The sequence below is a fragment of the Physeter macrocephalus genome, chromosome 18 (genome assembly GCF_002837175.3).
Source record: "Physeter macrocephalus isolate SW-GA chromosome 18, ASM283717v5, whole genome shotgun sequence".
In the NCBI taxonomy this organism is placed as follows: domain Eukaryota; kingdom Metazoa; phylum Chordata; class Mammalia; order Artiodactyla; family Physeteridae; genus Physeter; species Physeter macrocephalus.
Window position 1 is genome coordinate 24,779,711 of NC_041231.1, and position 19,218 is coordinate 24,798,928.

The following is a 19,218-nucleotide window of genomic DNA, read 5'->3' on the forward strand; positions in this document are numbered from 1 at the left end:
TTTTTATTATTTTATTTTATTTTTCAATACTCTGTTTAAGACAAACATTTGACGTTAACTTAAACATCTAAATAATGTGCTATATCTTTCTAAATTTCAATAATAAAAAACATGTACTGCCAATTTGACTTAAGACACATTTTTCTTCATTAGTAAGATTGTTCAATTTCCTTTTTTTCCTCAAATTTTAATTTTTTAAATAGCACTCTGTTGAAATAATGAAAAATTCAATCTAACCTAATTTCTTTTTTTTTTTTTTTTAACATCTTGGAATGTTTATCTTTAAACAAGGAGTAACTCCCAATGTGATGTGGAGGACCCGTGCATGAGATGGAATTCTATTCTTAGACTCGTTACAATTTCCCGTGGTAATTAGGAAGCTATATGTCCCCCGCAGAATGATGCTAACAAGCTCCTGCAGTTTCTAGTCTAGCAAGAAATCAAAGGGACCCAAAACAGACAACTCACTTCAGTTCAAGGATTATGCAGTCTGGTTATTAAAGCGTAGAAAGCGCTTCTACCGTTTTATATCTGAAGGGACTTTCTAAAAGAATCAGATTCTACAGCCAAGATTATTTACTCAAGAAAGAAGAAAACTAAAGAATGGCCATGGAACGTATTTAGGGAAAAAATGTATACAAGCTATTAGAAGAAGCTCATTTCAGATAACTTGTACATTTTGAAACTTTCCCAAAGAAAGATGGGAAGATAACGTTATAACAAACATCTATTCCTCCTTGGCATTTCTCACGAAACCTCAACACTCTTCCCCCATTTAGTGAGGGTTACTATTAAATTTACAGTTAGTTGGCATCCTTCTCTGGAAATACAAAGCCATGTAGAAATCAATGGAGTTGACATTTATTAGTATGATTCACATGGGTCAACATAACCAAATACACGATGAGATAAATAAAACACCTAGAAAGTGGTGAAGAAGAAGAAGGCTTGGCCCAACCAACAGGAGTGACACTCACGTACCTTAAGGACTTCCATCGGCACCTGGGTGGCAGAGGGGAGGGTGGTGGGCACACTGACGTTTATGGCTGGTGTCTGACTCACGGGCACTCTCTGTTGCATGAAGCGGGCCGCCTGCAGCCTCTGCTGCCGCTCCCTGCGTTCCTGTTCCTGCATCTGCTCGCGCATGAGTTGCTGGCGTAGCGAGATGCGTGATGTCATACTGGAGGAGCTTACTGGAGGCTTGGAGGCCCCAGGATGCTCCTCGGAACTGCTGTGGGAAAGCCAAAAAACACAGATTTAGTTCCCTGATGAAACCCTTCATCTGCATTTTGGGGTATCCTAAATTGCACCAAACTATGAAATGAGCCTGGGCAAATATAATCAGATCGCAGAGTAGTATTCCACCTAATGGAAAATCAAGAGCTGACAGGATTTAAGTCATTAGTAGTGGAATTAAAATAAGTCAGCTTGATTGCATCTAGGCATTTTTATCATACGCTTATTTTTTTGACATTTTATACTGCATACTACTCATCACCACCAAATATAGTGCCACCATATGAAGGGCCAAGGAGAGAGGTGTCTTAATGGCGCCCAGACTTCCACATTTAAAAATAAATTGTATGATTTCCTTTGTTATAGCCAGATCTAACCAAATATAACTACTCCTACATGCTATCTAAATTCCCTGAAGATATCTAAAATGTTTACTAAGACAGAATAGTTTAAAGAAAAGGTGAACTTTGTCATGGGGAAATTTTTCTATGATACAGGAAGTAAAGATTATTAATGAAAGAAGCATTTGGACCAGAATGTTAACACTGAACTCGACCCCAGTCTTCAGGAAAGAGGGCAGAAGACAAGCTAGTTTGACAACCCATTTCTTCTTTCCCTGGTTTTCTTTATACTGTCTTTTCTTCTGATTCACCCTGGCAAGCCCTGTCCTACACACACTTTGTGAGTTCCCCATGAGGCCTACCTCTAATGCTATTGGTACTTATACTACCCAAAAGTATTTAAAAAGCCTAAACCCTTGTCGTAAGTCAAAAAGAAAGGACCTCCTGATTTTCCTAAATATGGTTTTCTACTGCTTATCTTGCCAGCTCTATGACATCAACAAATAATTAAACCTCTCTGCCTTAGTTACCATATCCATAAAAGAGGAATAACAATAATTTTTTAAATTACCCATTTATTAAAATGGGAGATGTTTTTTAAATGTCTTTTGCATCATTTATACACTAAAGCCCTACCTCTTAGGGATTTTGTGAGGATTAAATAAAATAATGAATGAAATAAGGCACACAAATCCCTTAATGAGTGCTACGTAGTACTGCCTTAATAAATGTTTCCTGTTGCAATTATTATTATCTAGAAATTTTAATTGTTTTCAGTAATATCTTTTTTTTAAAAAATCCCTATTTAGGGCAAAGAATATAAAATCTTGATTAGCACTGGAAACAGAAAAAGAGTAACATTTGACAAAATATTCACTCCAAAATTACTCTCCAAAAGAAGTATTTGCACCTTTAAGCTTCCTTCCTTGAGTATAAATCCCAATATTGTCCTTATCTTCTAACAAAGGCAAAATAAAGCCATTAAATCACAGACCAGCCTTATAAACTCTACAGGTAAAAAAACACCCTCACATAGTTCCAGAAAATTACATAATAAAAATTATACTAGCAGTTAACTCAGCATAGAAAACTGGTTCAATAAACTGTGATAAGTTAATATATTATAATACTATATATAGCCACTAAAAATGGTGTAGAAATATATTTATGGTTGTGAATAAAAACTACACAATATAATAAACTTAGAAAACCCAGCTGCAAGAAAGTATTCAAGGTAGGATTCAACTTAAAAAAATGTTCACTACAAGAATAAGTGCAAAGATAATGCTACCCTGAGCCATTGCCGGTATACATTATCACAGACCTTTAAGAAAACAACAGTATTGGGCTTCTCTGATGGCGCAGTGGTTAAGAATCTGCCTGCCAATGCAGGGGACACGGGTTCAAGCCCTGGTCCGGGGAAGATCCCACATGCCACAGAGCAACTAAGCTGGTGAGCCACAACTACTGAGCCTGCACTCTAGAGCCTGCGAGCCACAACTACTCAGCCCACGTGCCACAACTAATGAGTCTGCACTCTAGAGCCCGCGAGCCACAACTACTGAAGCCCGCACGCCTAGAGCCCGTGCTCCACAGCAAAAGAAGCCACCACAATGAGAAGCCCGTGCGGCACAACGAAGAGTAGCCCCCGCTCGCCGCAACTAGAGAAAGCCCGCGCACAGCAACAAAGACCCAAGGCAGCCAAAAGTAAAGGAATTCATCAAAAAGAAGAAAATAACAGTATTATCAATTTGATTCAGAAATTTCATTGATGGATAATTTTCCTAAGAAAAAAATTCAAAATGTGGAAAACCTGACATTACAAAGCTGTAGACAAATTGCACAATATTTTGAACCACCTAAATGTGTCCCTTAATATGAACATGATTATGTAAATTATGAGGGGAGATGTGGGTCAAAGAATACAAACTTTTAGTTATACGATGAGTAAGTTCTGGGGATCTAGTGCACAGCACGGTGACTGTAATTAATAATACTGTATTGTACACTTGAAATTTACTAAAAGAGCAGATCTTAAGTGTTCTCACCACAAAAAAGAACATAAATAGTAACCATGTGAGGTGATAAATGTGTTTCACAAAGCATACGTGTAAAAAATCATCGCATTATACACCTTAAATAATTTTGTTAGTTATACCTCGGTAAAGTTGAGGAAACAAATAAAACCATTCAAAAGCTTTAAGAAAATAGGTTTTAAAAAAAGTAAATTATGATACATAGATTTGATAATATACCTTTTTTTAATCGCACAACTACAAAGTGAGAAATGCATGTCCTAAGAGTAAATTAAAAAGTAGGATCAAAAGTGGATTTACATTCTAATTTAAAATAAGGAGAGAGTGTGCATGTACACACATGACTAGCAAGATGATCATAGTTGCCACCGTGGGAGTGGAATTATAGGTAAATTTCTTTCTCTTTACGTTTTCCCCTGCAAACCATAAAAAATATGGCTTTATTCAATGGCAGAATATATGCCACTAATTTAAGAACATGAGGAACATGAACTAATTTACAAGCATGAAGAAATAACTTGAGCGATCAAAGTCACCGTTTGGCTAGAAGACACTGGATCCATCACAGACAGTATTTTGACAATAGGATGGGAAAGTACTGACTTATATCCAGCACACTGGTTCTTCTGGAAGTCTTCAGAATCCCAGAAGAGTTAATCCCTATTTCCTTTATAGTTTCCTACAGATGTACAAAGACTGAACAATGTAAATACTCTGTATTATTTTTATAGCATACATTCATCCACACCATAAAAATACCTAGCCATTCCTCAAAAATAATCCATTCACCTGGTAAGTTTCTGCTAAAAGGACATCAAAAGAAAATGCATTTTCCCACTTTTGAGTATGTGTTCAGAGCTCAAATATACTTTCCTAAACCCAGAGAAGAAGGCTATTTAAAAATAAATAAATAAATAGATGGTCTTACTATTCAAAGCCTGTCAGGTTAAAACATTCCCAGAGAGACTGATCCTTTTGATAAAATCAGGAGCAAACCTTTGTGTCGTAGCAAATGCAGCTGTGGAAAAATCGCACTAATTAGCTGCTCAAGACAAGCCATTGGCCGTGATGGGAGGGGGGGGGCCGCGGGGAAATCTTTTCAATTAACAGTAAAGCATTCTTGCAACATCTTAAGTTAAAATTACTAGTTATCAACCACACTAAGGCTGCAGACTTTAAAGTCAACAACAGTATCATTTAAAGCATTTACTGAAATAGCCTATCAGGAAAAAAAAAACATATTTATATGGTAGACCCCTATAAATAAATTAAAACTCCACAAAAGAAAATCTAGCAGGGCTCAGCTAACTGACATTTTAATAAATCTTCTCAAAAAACCGAAAAAGTAGTCACTTCACTACACACACTCCCTGCGGGATATTTCCAAGTTAAAGATGACTCTCAGATTCTCAGCTTTACTCTCGATCTTTTAAACATCGCTTTCTCTTAGAAATAATTGAATGGGCAATTATCACCTTGCTGACAAAAATGAAGATACCTACACTTCAAAATGTTAGCAGGTCAAATGAGCATAATGTTTTAAACTCCAAGTCGAGGTTTATGTGACAATATTACAGGTGGCCAAAGGCTTATTTTTAAAATGAGGACCTGATACTTAAACTACTAATAATAAGCAAGAAGAGTTGTCCCAATGTATTTAATTTTAAAAGCTAACTGAACTCATCCAGGGCCCAATCTGCATTAGATAATCCTAATTCCATCAGTCTGATTCCTTTTAATCAGATTATGTAAAGGTCATTTATTCGACAAATAGTTATTGAGTGTTTCCTCTGTGCCAGGTGCTGGGAACACCTGGTTTCTAATCTCATAGAGTTTAAAGCCAGGGTCACACAATTTTTCTACGATGCCTTAAAATTAAGTCAATTATGTCAATTATCTGGCTCTTATCTAGTTCCACATGGGAAAGTATACATCTCACCACAAGAAATCACCATTTGAAAGCCAACTGAAGGGGAGACAAATGCCTTTACTGGCACTTACCGAATCACTGAAGCTAGACGTGCAACCTCCCTGACAAGTGGGAATTGCTCAAGGAGGACGGCCATCAGCTGGACACAAGCTCTAGCTCAGTCACTGCCGAGCAATCTGATCTTTAACGAGCCACTCAACCTCTCTGAGCCTCTCCAAAACCCACCCCCTAAATATACAGCAGTGATTAAGTGAGCTAAGTTAAAGCGCTCAACACAGAGGCTAGAATATGGACACTTACATAAACAGCCATAAATGTGACTCAAGTTCCTACCTCGATGGCTGAATTTACATTTTTAACCTTCGAAGACTGCCTCTTCTCTGTGATGACAGAGGTATGTGCACATGTGCTCTGAACTATCTGGTATGTTCCTAAATTCAGAGTTAATTCCACTGCATTGATCAACCACTTAAATGTATCAGAAATTCCATGAAATCCAATACCTTGCCATCCAAACAACACCTGCCTGACCACCCCTCACTTTTAACAGTGATGCCAATACCCCCTCACCAGACTTTAGGAATCAGTCTTTGGTCTCCATATCATCGTCATCCAAGACATGAATCTGGTTGTCAGCTGAAACTTACCTTTCAGGCAGAAGGAGCTGATACACTTTCCCCTGCATTTCCTCTCTTCAATTCCTCAGGCAGAGTACAGCCCTGACACTTCCTAACCTGTGGCCATGGCCAAGTCAGTCAATCTCTTTGAGCTTCGGTTTTCCTTATTTATAGATTGTTTAATATATCTGCCTCTCAGCATTGTTAGGAGGATTAAAATTTGTAATAGATGTAAAAAGCTTAGCACAATAACCAGAACATAGGTCACATAAACTGGAACAGAGCTCAAAAATTAGTAGTAAAAAAATATGAAACCATGAACATGCTACTTCTTTTCTGATGCAAGGAAGTGAATTTTCATAAGCCTATATGCAAGTTTGGACCAAAAGGCAGATGTGCCTTTTAAGGTTTAGGCGATCCCTATTTAATTCAGAGAATCTGACAAAGTTTTGCAGGAGTGGAGGGAAGATAATTTACCCTGCAGTTCTCTCACAAGATATAAAGTAAAAATCCTAGCATTTTTCTCCAGGAAAAACTAATCTTTATAATCATTCAGGTGATAGAGCTCAAAGCCTAGCGTTTGCCTCTACTGGATACAATGTAATTATGTCCAGGAAAGCACAATGGCTAATGTTCACATACACAGTGGAGATGCAGGAAGGCATGATAATTAACTTCACGCACAGGTAAGAAAGCTATACCGAGAACAGGTTAAGCTACCAGGGTTTCCAAATGCAAAAGGTTGGCTGCCACAATATCCGCTGTCTAATGTCAAAATGCCCAGGCTCTATCACTAGAAATTCTGACTTCAGGTTAGGTAAGGCCTAGGAATCAATGTGTCTACAAAAACTCTGCTCCTGATTCGGATGCCATGTTTAGAAACTAGAACACCTAAGATTACCCATTTGTTTAGTAGGAGAGCTGGGACATGAACCCACATCTTTGATTCTTAGACCATAACAATTTCTTCCATGTCTGAGGAAACGCACATTCCATTCCCCACCTCCAGGAACCCTCACAAGAGCTCTGAAGAGTCCTTCTGATACTGAACCCAACATGTTGAACGGAATGAAATGGGAAGGACTACTTACTCCTGCCAAACAGGCTATAAAATCAAACAGACAAAAACATTTGTGCAGATACTGCCAATGGATCGTCATGGTTACAACACAACTACTCTATCATAAGGAAAAAATCCACACGTTGAATCTACAAAAATGTTGTTCTGTCAGCAAAAAGAAATTTTTAAGAGTCTTTAGAAAGTAAGTCCAGGTGCAAAAATCACCGAAATAAGAGTCAGTAAATGGACATATCTTTTTAAATGGCAGTCTGGGTATCTAACATTTTAGTACCTCAGTACTTCCATCATCTTAACCTTTCCATTCCTTCCCAAGTCATCACTTTGTAAGCGTAAAGATGACTTCTTCATTGTGAATGGTGGAAGCAAGTACCAATAAGAAAATACACTGTTACTTGTCTACATGATATATATGTGAAATATATGGTATATATGATATATGTGATAAATATATATCTCACTTAAAATAACTGAGAGTATAACTCATGTAAACATGAAAGTACCAGATTTCACAGTTTGGCTTCAAAAGTTGAGATCTTGTGGACTTCAGGCATCACCAACCTTGGTTTTAGTGGTCAGAAAAAACACATGAAAACATGCCAAACATCCAGCTTTTTCTGGTAACATTACCAGCTCGGACAATAAATACGACAGGTTTCTGGCATGGAGGAAATAAGAAGACTTGCAAAGTGCAGCTTGTGTTCCTCCTGTTCTTTCCTTCAACAAATATTTGAATGCTTTGGCAAAGCATTTCCAAGGGTTCTGCTAGACGTGAGGGTAGCATGGTGTCCAGAGTGGACAGAACACCTGTCCTCTGGAGCTTGTTACTCTCCATGGTACAAAAGGAGGAAAGCATTCTAAAAAGCAAGAACCAGCAATCATACGCAAGTTAAAAATCTAAAATTGTTACTTTTCAACACCTGGACCCCAATTAGTTTGAAAACATCGTAGTCTCTCTGTATCTACTCAGGGTTAGTATTCTTTAAGCTGGACCTTTGACAGATGCCAGTAAGAGTAATTTCAATAATCGATTATATCAAAATCAAAGAGAAACATAATGAGATTCCCAATATATCAATATTCTTCAAAAGAGGGTACAAAAAAATGATACCCTGGAGCGCAGGAAGAAAAGGTTAAAATTTATATAAAATTTATCCATCATTTCTATTTTCTATTTTTGTACATGCTGTATATTATAATATAGTATTAGTATAGCGGCAGATGTATAAAATTTATAAGTAAAATAAAAACACAAGAGAGTCTGCTTGAAAAAAACCTTACTTTAACTAGGAGGGATGACCAAAAATGTTTGCGACCTCTGTAATATTAGACCAATGTTCTTCTAGGCAACGTTCCTCATCAGATTTTTTTTAAGTTGATGATTTTCACCCCTCCCAAAGAGAGTGTCTCACATCTATACACTGCAACCAAGGAGAATCTCTTACTAAAAGATATTTTCAAACAAGGATATGAGGGTGCCATTTCCTCATTTTAAGGCCATGACTGTCCTCCATTTCCCACAGATGCCACCATGGGTTTCCATGCTCCTCTCAATTCCCCTCAAAGAAATTATTTCCGTCAGCCTACTATCAAAAAGCTATAAAGCAGACAAAGTTGAGGGTCCCACACTCACGCTTCTTGTCTCTCCTATCAAGCTGCCTTTCACTAGACCATGTTCCAGAATTCTTGTTTACACTGTCCGACTGTGGAATCTCATTCATATCTAGACACCATGCTTTAAAAGGCTCTGAAAAATTCGCCTATAAGGTGTAAGTAATTGATATGGCATGACAAGATACCCCACTTAGAGTATTTTAAAAGAAAGAACTTTTTATCCAAAACTATGACAATCTAATGACAGAATTCAGACATGAGTGTGAAAGTAACTGGAAGGATCTTTTTAAAGACAGAAAAGCCTTCTATCTCTACTCAAATAAATGCCCCAGTCACAGGGCATGCTCTGTCCACTTGTCTAGACAACGTCACAACAGGTCAGAGAAGATTCAAAAGCCTTAACCGCTTAACAATTACTGCATGTCTAGAACATATCACCCAAGATGCAAAGTCTGCAATACTGTGTGGAAATCCAGACAAAAGTACCAATTGTGATCTCAGGAGCAGTGAGCGTGTGCACCTGTCACGGTTTAAAAGCCAGCCTTACAAATAGTGGTAATGATTTATGGTGGTCACATGTTACTTATGCCTGCCCAGCATCCTGTCCCACTTCTTTGGCAAAGTAGCCTGATTTTACCTTGAAAAATCAGCCTCCTCACTTTCCGTTCACGAGGTAGGTTATGGCGGTGCTGCCAACTCCAGACATAGAAACACAACGTAAGTTGGACCAATCAGCATACCCATCGAATGTGCCTGTGCTCTAAAATGGTCCAATAACCGTCAGCCCTATGCTGAGTAGAAATAGAAATACTGACTAGAAATATTGGGGTAAAAGACCTCTATGTATACTAATGTCTGGAAAGATGCTAGGATATAAATCTGGAACTTCCTGGACCTATGTGAAAAGAAAGCCAAACTAAATGAAACAGTGATGTGAGTTGAAAGAGGGAACAGAAGCCTGAGAAGGAAGAATGAAGAAGGAGCCAGTGTTTAGATGACACAGAGCATCTGGATCAAACCATCCCTGAAGCCTGGATAACCCTGGACATAGGATATTGATTTACAAGGGACTCTCAATCTCCACTTCTGTTTAAGCCAGTTGGATGTGCTCTGTTATACCATAGCTCATTTTTGTGGCATTTTAGAAAATAAAAGTTATTCCAAAAAAGAAAAAAAAAAAAAATCAAAGTTTCAGCCTAAGAGCTACAACTCAAACAATCTAGTATCCATTCTATTTTCTCCTCGTTTAGGCTGGTACACTGCCACTCACAACATCTCCCAGCTTTCCAGGAGCTAGGGTGGCTTCACGCCTAAGTTTTGCCAATGAGACTTAAGCAGAAAGGTCAAGTGGTACATCCAAAAATTCCCCTAAAGAGATACCCATCTTTGCCATCATGTCTCCTTGAATTTAGCTGTAATGGCCGCAGGACTAGCAGCCACTTTGGACCATGACGATGAGAACTAGACTTAAGGACAGAGCTGGAATGTTCCTGGCCCTTCATGACCAGACAGAGCCAGCACTATGAGGGCAGAGATTTTTGTTTTATTCACATATAAATTCCCCAGCACCTAAAAGAATACTTAGCATAGAGTAGGATGAAATAAATATCTATCTAAAGAGAAAATTTGGTGTCTCTATTCTAACAAATACCCCACCTCCTAAAAATCAGATAACACTAAAACCTTAGTGTTGGAAGACCTTTAGTCAAACCATTTGCTTGAGTCATCCAGTGGCAGAGAACACATTTTTTCCAAAAGGCTCAGTTCCAGAGACCTACTGTATTACCTTAATTCCAAGACAAACTTTCCTTCCACATTTTAGGGGTTCTCAAGTCAGAATAGGTCATATAATCATTGTATATATTTAGGAGAGTTTTCATCTCCCCTGAACAGTCACCTTATAATCAACATTGAATTGGATATAAGGAAATCCATTTGATAGACAAGTACTGTGGCATTGGACTAATAGCCACTCAAAAGCTCAAAGGAGTTATAGTTTGGATAATCCAGAAATCTGAGCATCGGAGAAACACACTCAAATAAAAGGCAGAGGAAGAAACATCAATTCATTCAGTATCTGAAATGAGAATCCATAGAACAGAACAGAGAAAGGCACAAGACATGGGCCCAGAATACCTCTGTTGAAATCCCAGCTCTATCGTTTCTCAGCTATATGACACCGGCAGGATCTTTCACCTGCCCAAACCTTAATTTTGTCACCTACAAAATGGAGGTAGGAAAAAGTACCTTTGTCATAGAACAAGTATGAGAACTGAATGTATTAATGCAAGTAGGATTCTTAGAGTAGTGGCCAGCACACCCTGCAGACAATAAGTAACAGGCAATGGATTCTTCTGTGCTGTACTTCAATTCCTGGATTGGTACCCTCTGAGGCTCCTAGTTAACTTGAAACTAGTGAAAACTGACAAGTTATTTTCTAGAAAGCAAAATCTCTTACAATGTTGCCTTCTGCTATGGTGTTTCTTTGCTTTCCTAGAGGAAAATACAAAAGAAACAATTAATTCACAGTGTGTGCCCTCCCCAAAAGAGCAGGCACAAAGAAGTTAATGGGCAACAGCTCAGTGAACAAGTTTTGTCAAAGATGTGTGCTAAGAATTTCATTCTGTGAGTTCATAAAGGAAGCATGTTCCTGTGGCCAGTATTTTAGTTAACCAGAAAAAAAAAAAAAATTCAAAATCAATTAAGCAAAAGTAGTTGAACTTAAGAATTAATTTGGGTGTAAATTCAAGGATGACACCACTACTGTCCTTAAGCTGAATGGTATGTTTTATCCAATCATGATATACATTAATTTGCTTAAAAATAATATTTCAAAAATTAGTAAGTTATAGAGGACATTTTTGTGGGGTATGAATCACAAAGAATAGCCATCATCTCCCTAACTAGTATCTGATTTACAAAGCAGAAAATTATAACATTTCTAACAGGACGACATTTTAAATACACAATTATGTATATTCTGTTCATAAAATGTTCTATCATTTTAGAGAAATGAGTAATTAAACTGTTTTAATGACATACAATGAAAAACATCTATAAAAGCAAACAATACAGAAAAAATAGCAAATAAAAATAATTTTAAAAGCTACTGTAAAACCTTTTAAAGATTTACCTACTGAACATTAGGAACTTTTACCACAATTACATTTATGGGAATTTTATTTTTTTCAGAATCAAATTCTCAAAATAGTTCTGCTACATTTAGTATTTTTCCATTATTCTTGCCGTCTTTAAACACACCTTCACAAGCTGCTGAACATAATGCTTTTCTGACTTAATCAGAACCTCTCTCATGACCCAGGAACGTTCAGTAAATAATTATTAAGCTCCAGAGGTGGCTTTTGCTTAAGTTGATTTGCTTGAATGCTTATTCACTTAGGGACACAGCTTTTAGTATTGTTTTCAAATCTTATCACCTAACATTGAAAGTAAATGTTGAAGGAAATGGGGGAGTGGGAGGGGAGAGCTATGATCCACTTAGCATTTCTCCATTTTAGTATTTCTTTGAAAGTGCCAATTTCAAGCTTGTTCTACATTTCTATGCCAGACAGATGATTCTGATTTTGGATGTTTTGTTTTCCTCTCAAGGAGAAAAAAAAAAAATCAATATGCAGAAATGCAAACGAGATGTTTATTAATGCAACTGTTACTACTCCACAGTTGCGAGGTGGGGGCAGGGGGGAGAGAAAGCAAAAAATCCAAAGTGTTTGCAATGGGGCAATTTTGACCAATGTCACTAAGCACGCTCGTTTTCCTGAAGAAAACCCTTTTTTGTTCATCACAAAGCTGGGCTGCAGTCTACCTAGTAATCATAAATCAAGCTCTGTTCTCACTCAGATTTTTCAAGCAGTCATTTTTTGGCATGATTAATTTAAGACCAACATTCCATTTCAAAAGAGAAGGCAGAGCTAATGGGCTAGCATTTCAATCCTGCCTCCCCCCACAAATTAGTCCTTATCCTTGTCATAGCCACCTACTAGAGGTTACAGCTGAAGCCGATTAAAGCCACAGTCACAGAGTAACAGTTCCAGTATTTTTAACTCCTAATAGAACCTCCCCTTTCTCTGTCCTCCCCTTAAAAAACAAAAACAAAAACAGAAAACAAAAACAAAACTCCTGTCAAGTGGTCCCAGGATTATTTCCAGAATAAAACTTCACTTACAGATATAAGCTTTCAAAGGAACAAGGCATGAACATCTGAACTCTAAGCGCCTCCATCTTTTTTCCTTTAAGGTGTTCTGCAAGCCCTTGGTGAAGAGTGAAAGTCAAAGTTAGTTCTGGCACTGGCTGTGTCACTAGGGGTGGCTCCTGATAAGGCCCTGGAAACTCCAATCCAAACACAGCTCGTGCTACAACGGTGCCTGGTGTCTGTCTGAAACAGCAGACCTGTTTAATCCAGTACCTACTGTACCTGCAGGACAAAAATGCTGCCTCACCGTGCAACGGGGGCTTCGCAAGGACACAGGCACCACCAGAAATCCAACCCAGCAGCCAGGTGACACCCTGGGATGCTTACTTAGCCCTCCCGAGCACAGGTACCGGTGGAGGCTTGCAGTGGCTGTGCGTTACAGAGAACGTGAAACCTGAGGTAATTTCACATACCGGTGAATTTCTTACACGTAAAAGAGCCACAGAATCCAGGAGGGCTGTGGGACAGCTTGTGCCCCTTCTCAACTGGGGAGACCTCTGGCATCAGCTCATCACACACCTCTAGCTGCCGTGCATCCATGCACAGGCATTTCTGGAACTGGAGCTTGATTACTGAACATGCTCTCCTGCTGACAAGCTAGAGATCTGGACAACATTCCTTACCCTCAGACCCCAAGAATATATGGAGGGCTACCCTTGCCCAGTCCTGGTGGAAGTCAAACACAAGCTGCTTCAACTGTGGGCACTATCTTTTAGGACATCTTTAGGCCATACATCTGTGTATTCTTAGATTGCCATCTAATTAAATTCTGAACGTGCCGAAATAATAATACATGCTCTCAAATGATGCTTTAAAATTGCGACATGACGTCAATATTATCAAATACTGATGCAGCTCCTACAGACTCAGCACACCAAAGATGTCCTGCACAGTTATGAAAATATGTCTGTTTCTCCCTACACACAAATCAGAGGTCAGAACAAAGACATCTGACATAGACTAGCTGCGTACCCTGGGCAAGTTACTTCACCTCTCTGTGCCTAAGAGTTTGTCTCCGAAGTACATAGTGGGAAAACAATGCAGTCTCTATAAGCCATAATCCAACTTGAATTTCATAATGTAATGAAATTATCTTTCTTTAATTTCCCTTTAATAACAGCAAATATCCAGCCAGGAGTCTCCAACAAGCTATTTCTGGCTCTTTTTATTCTTTGTTCATTTTTCATTTTTTCTTTTGTTGAATAAATATTTATGGAACACCTACTACGTCCCAGGCACTGTGTAAACTCTTGGAGTTTATAGTCTAGTGGGACACATATTAAATAATCACCCAAATATATAATGAAATGTGGTAAATGCTACAAGGAGCTGGGAAAGCTTAAAATGTAAGGGTCAGAAAAGGTTTCCCTTAGGCAGGGGCCTCTGGGCATAGAAGTGAGTGGGGGTAGCAGTCATGGGTTATGGGTGTGGAGGGGGGCACGGGAGAAGAGTCTTCTGAGCAGTGGTAATGACATATGCAAGAATCCTGAAGTGAGGAGTTAGAAGGAAGATTCTCTGTGGCTGGAGGACAGAGAGTAAGCGAAATCATGGCATCCGTGAGACTAAAGCAGTGGCTAGGACCAGACCATCAGCATCTGGGAGACCAGAGAAGAGTCACTGATTTTGTTCCAAGATGAACAGGAAACCATTGAGAGGTTGTAAGCAGGGAAGTGATGGGCTCAGATCTGAGTTTTTAGAAAGGTCCCCCTGGCTGCTATATCGAGAACAACCTAGAGAAGGAGCAAGACTGGCTACTGCAATAGTCCTAGTAGGAGGTGATGATACTTTATGGGGGAGGGGGAGGAGAAGGGACAAGAGTGGAGAGAAGTGGATTAAAGTGGGTAGATTACTGGTAAAGCTAAAGACCAATAAATAGAAGGAATGGGGGTGGGGTGGGGTGGGGAATCCAGGTTCCTGATGCAAATGATTGCATTCATTAACAATAGTTATTGAGGAGTTTCTACACACTTGGCATTGTGCTGGGTACTAGGGTTAACAGATGACTAAGATGCTACACTAGTCCCCTTACTAACCTACTCCACACCTCACTTCTCCTGCTTCTAGCACAGTTTGGCATAAAAATCAAGAACACAGGTTCTGGACTTACCTGGCGGCGCAGTGGTTAAGAACCTGCCTGCCAATGCAGAGGACATGGGTTCAAGCCCTGGTCCGGGAAGATCCCACATGTCGCAGAGCAACTAAGCCCATGTGCCACAACTACTGAGCCTGTGCTCTAGAACCTGCGAGCCACAACTACCGAAGCCCACACGCCTAGAGCCCATGCTCCACTACAAGAGAAGCCAATTGCACTGAGAAGCCCGTGCACCAGAATGGAGAGTAGCCCCCGCTCACCACAACTACAGAAAGCCTGCACGCAGCAACGAAGACCCGATGCAGCCATAAATAAATTAATTAATTAAAAAAAAAAAAGAAGAACACAGATTCTGGGGTCAACTTAACCAGGTTCACATCCCACCACTTACTCATTCTGTGACCATGTGCAAATTTACTAAACTTTCCGTGCCCCAGTTTCTTCGCCTGAGAAAGGGGAAATGACAAATGGCTATCCTGTAGGTTATTGTTAAAACTGAAGGAAACAATATATGTAACGTGTATGGCACATCTGACGCACAGTAAGCTCTCGATTAAAAAACAGCTCTTACAATTATGATTGTAGTTGGAACTGTCTATTCTGGATGCACAGTGACCAATCTACAGAACCAGTGGAAATGCAACAGAGTGAAAAAAAAACATAAAGAAACTGGAAGATCAAAGAAAACAAGAGAGGGTAGGAAATTACCATATCAGGACCTTAAAGGGATGATTTTTTTAAAAGACCAAGCTGGACTCTCTCCCACCTTGGACACTGTTTGAGGCTGCATTAAGTTACAATGCACCCGGGGAAGTTTTACAACTGAAACCCTGATTTATTACATGCTTACACACAGGGAAAATCTGTACCCTCCGTGGGCTCTCAAACGTTGATCACAAAACCAATGGAATCAATTCCAGCCATTCCAGCAGGGACAGAATGTGGTGGCAAATGTGACGCCAATGCCGTGTCCCGCCAATGACATCGCCTGACATTTTGTCCTGGACAATCTACCACCCCAAGGAGGCTAACCGTTGACCACGTACATAAGTGTCCAAGTAAAATTACCTTTAAGGGGCACGTGTTCCAGTCATTCATGGTACTTCAGAAATATCTATATTATGCTAATGTTCTTGGGGGATCTCCCTGAACACAGCAATGAAATACCCACTGGCAAATGGAATAAAGCTTGACCTACACATCTGACACCATCTACAAAATTCATAAAACATTACATACATTTCCACGATACTGCCCCTCAAGTAGTCATGCAATTATTCAGCAAATGTCTTCTGAGGGGCAGGAACCATGTCTGTTTGGTTTACTGTTGTATCCCTAGAACCTAGTAGAATAACTAGTCCATGGTTCAGTAATAAAGAAGCAGACGTAGAGAACGGACTTGAGGACACAGGGAGGCGGAAGGGTAAGCTGGGACGAAGTGAGAGAGTGGCATGGACATATATACACTACCAAACGTAAAATAGATAGCTAGTGGGAAGCAGCCGTATAGCACAGGGAGATCAGCTCGGTGCTTCAAGGAGCTGGGAAAGCTTAAAATGTAAGGGTCAGAAAAGGTTTCCCTTAGGCAGGGGCCTCTGGGCATAGAAGTGAGTGGGGGTAGCAGTCATGGGTTATGGGTGTGGAGGGGGGCACGGGAGAAGAGTCTTCTGAGCAGTGGTAATGACATATGCAAGAATCCTGAAGTGAGGAGTTAGAAGGAAGATTCTCTGTGGCTGGAGGACAGAGAGTAAGCGAAATCATGGCATCCGTGAGACTAAAGCAGTGGCTAGGACCAGACCATCAGCATCTGGGAGACCAGAGAAGAGTCACTGATTTTGTTCCAAGATGAACAGGAAACCATTGAGAGGTTGTAAGCAGGGAAGTGATGGGCTCAGATCTGAGTTTTTAGAAAGGTCCCCCTGGCTGCTATATCGAGAACAACCTAGAGAAGGAGCAAGACTGGCTACTGCAATAGTCCTAGTAGGAGGTGATGATACTTTATGGGGGAGGGGGAGGAGAAGGGACAAGAGTGGAGAGAAGTGGATTAAAGTGGGTAGATTACTGGTAAAGCTAAAGACCAATAAATAGAAGGAATGGGGGTGGGGTGGGGTGGGGAATCCAGGTTCCTGATGCAAATGATTGCATTCATTAACAATAGTTATTGAGGAGTTTCTACACACTTGGCATTGTGCTGGGTACTAGGGTTAACAGATGACTAAGATGCTACACTAGTCCCCTTACTAACCTACTCCACACCTCACTTCTCCTGCTTCTAGCACAGTTTGGCATAAAAATCAAGAACACAGGTTCTGGACTTACCTGGCGGCGCAGTGGTTAAGAACCTGCCTGCCAATGCAGAGGACATGGGTTCAAGCCCTGGTCCGGGAAGATCCCACATGTCGCAGAGCAACTAAGCCCATGTGCCACAACTACTGAGCCTGTGCTCTAGAACCTGCGAGCCACAACTACCGAAGCCCACACGCCTAGAGCCCATGCTCCACTACAAGAGAAGCCAATTGCACTGAGAAGCCCGTGCACCAGAATGGAGAGTAGCCCCCGCTCACCACAACTACAGAAAGCCTGCACGCAGCAACGAAGACCCGATGCAGCCATAAATAAATAAATTAATTAAAAAAAAAAAAGAAGAACACAGATTCTGGTGTCAACTTAACCAGGTTCAAATCCCACCACTTACTCATTCTGTATGTGCCACAACTACTGAGCCTGTGCTCTAGAACCTGCGAGCCACAACTACCGAAGCCCACACGCCTAGAGCCCATGCTCCACTACAAGAGAAGCCAATTGCACTGAGAAGCCCGTGCACCAGAATGGAGAGTAGCCCCCGCTCACCACAACTACAGAAAGCCTGCACGCAGCAACGAAGACCCGATGCAGCCATAAATAAATTAATTAATTAAAAAAAAAAAAGAAGAACACAGATTCTGGGGTCAACTTAACCAGGTTCACATCCCACCACTTACTCATTCTGTGACCATGTGCAAATTTACTAAACTTTCCGTGCCCCAGTTTCTTCGCCTGAGAAAGGGGAAATGACAAATGGCTATCCTGTAGGTTATTGTTAAAACTGAAGGAAACAATATATGTAACGTGTATGGCACATCTGACGCACAGTAAGCTCTCGATTAAAAAACAGCTCTTACAATTATGATTGTAGTTGGAACTGTCTATTCTGGATGCACAGTGACCAATCTACAGAACCAGTGGAAATGCAACAGAGTGAAAAAAAAACATAAAGAAACTGGAAGATCAAAGAAAACAAGAGAGGGTAGGAAATTACCATATCAGGACCTTAAAGGGATGATTTTTTTAAAAGACCAAGCTGGACTCTCTCCCACCTTGGACACTGTTTGAGGCTGCATTAAGTTACAATGCACCCGGGGAAGTTTTACAACTGAAACCCTGATTTATTACATGCTTACACACAGGGAAAATCTGTACCCTCCGTGGGCTCTCAAACGTTGATCACAAAACCAATGGAATCAATTCCAGCCATTCCAGCAGGGACAGAATGTGGTGGCAAATGTGACGCCAATGCCGTGTCCCGCCAATGACATCGCCTGACATTTTGTCCTGGACAATCTACCACCCCAAGGAGGCTAACCGTTGACCACGTACATAAGTGTCCAAGTAAAATTACCTTTAAGGGGCACGTGTTCCAGTCATTCATGGTACTTCAGAAATATCTATATTATGCTAATGTTCTTGGGGGATCTCCCTGAACACAGCAATGAAATACCCACTGGCAAATGGAATAAAGCTTGACCTACACATCTGACACCATCTACAAAATTCATAAAACATTACATACATTTCCACGACACTGCCCCTCAAGTAGTCATGCAATTATTCAGCAAATGTCTTCTGAGGGGCAGGAACCATGTCTGTTTGGTTTACTGTTGTATCCCTAGAACCTAGTAGAATAACTAGTCCATGGTTCAGTAATAAAGAAGCAGACGTAGAGAACGGACTTGAGGACACAGGGAGGCGGAAGGGTAAGCTGGGACGAAGTGAGAGAGTGGCATGGACATATATACACTACCAAA

At 40.1% G+C, this 19,218-nt stretch overlaps 1 protein-coding gene across 15 annotated transcripts in view; it reads right to left on the minus strand.

The window, feature by feature from the left end:
- Positions 1-19,218, minus strand: part of MITF (melanocyte inducing transcription factor) — a 242,056-nt gene that overhangs the window by 92,490 nt on the left and 130,348 nt on the right. For 10 of the 15 annotated variants that reach the window (XM_007127078.4, XM_007127071.3, XM_007127070.4 and 7 more), the window contains one exon: positions 982-1,231. In XM_007127078.4, the coding sequence (XP_007127140.1) occupies positions 982-1,231 (250 nt within the window). Of the gene's footprint in view, positions 1-981; positions 1,232-13,035; positions 13,121-19,218 lie in introns of those variants that run through there. The other 5 variants (XM_028479481.2, XM_028479479.2, XM_007127072.3 and 2 more) reach the window with 4 other exon arrangements.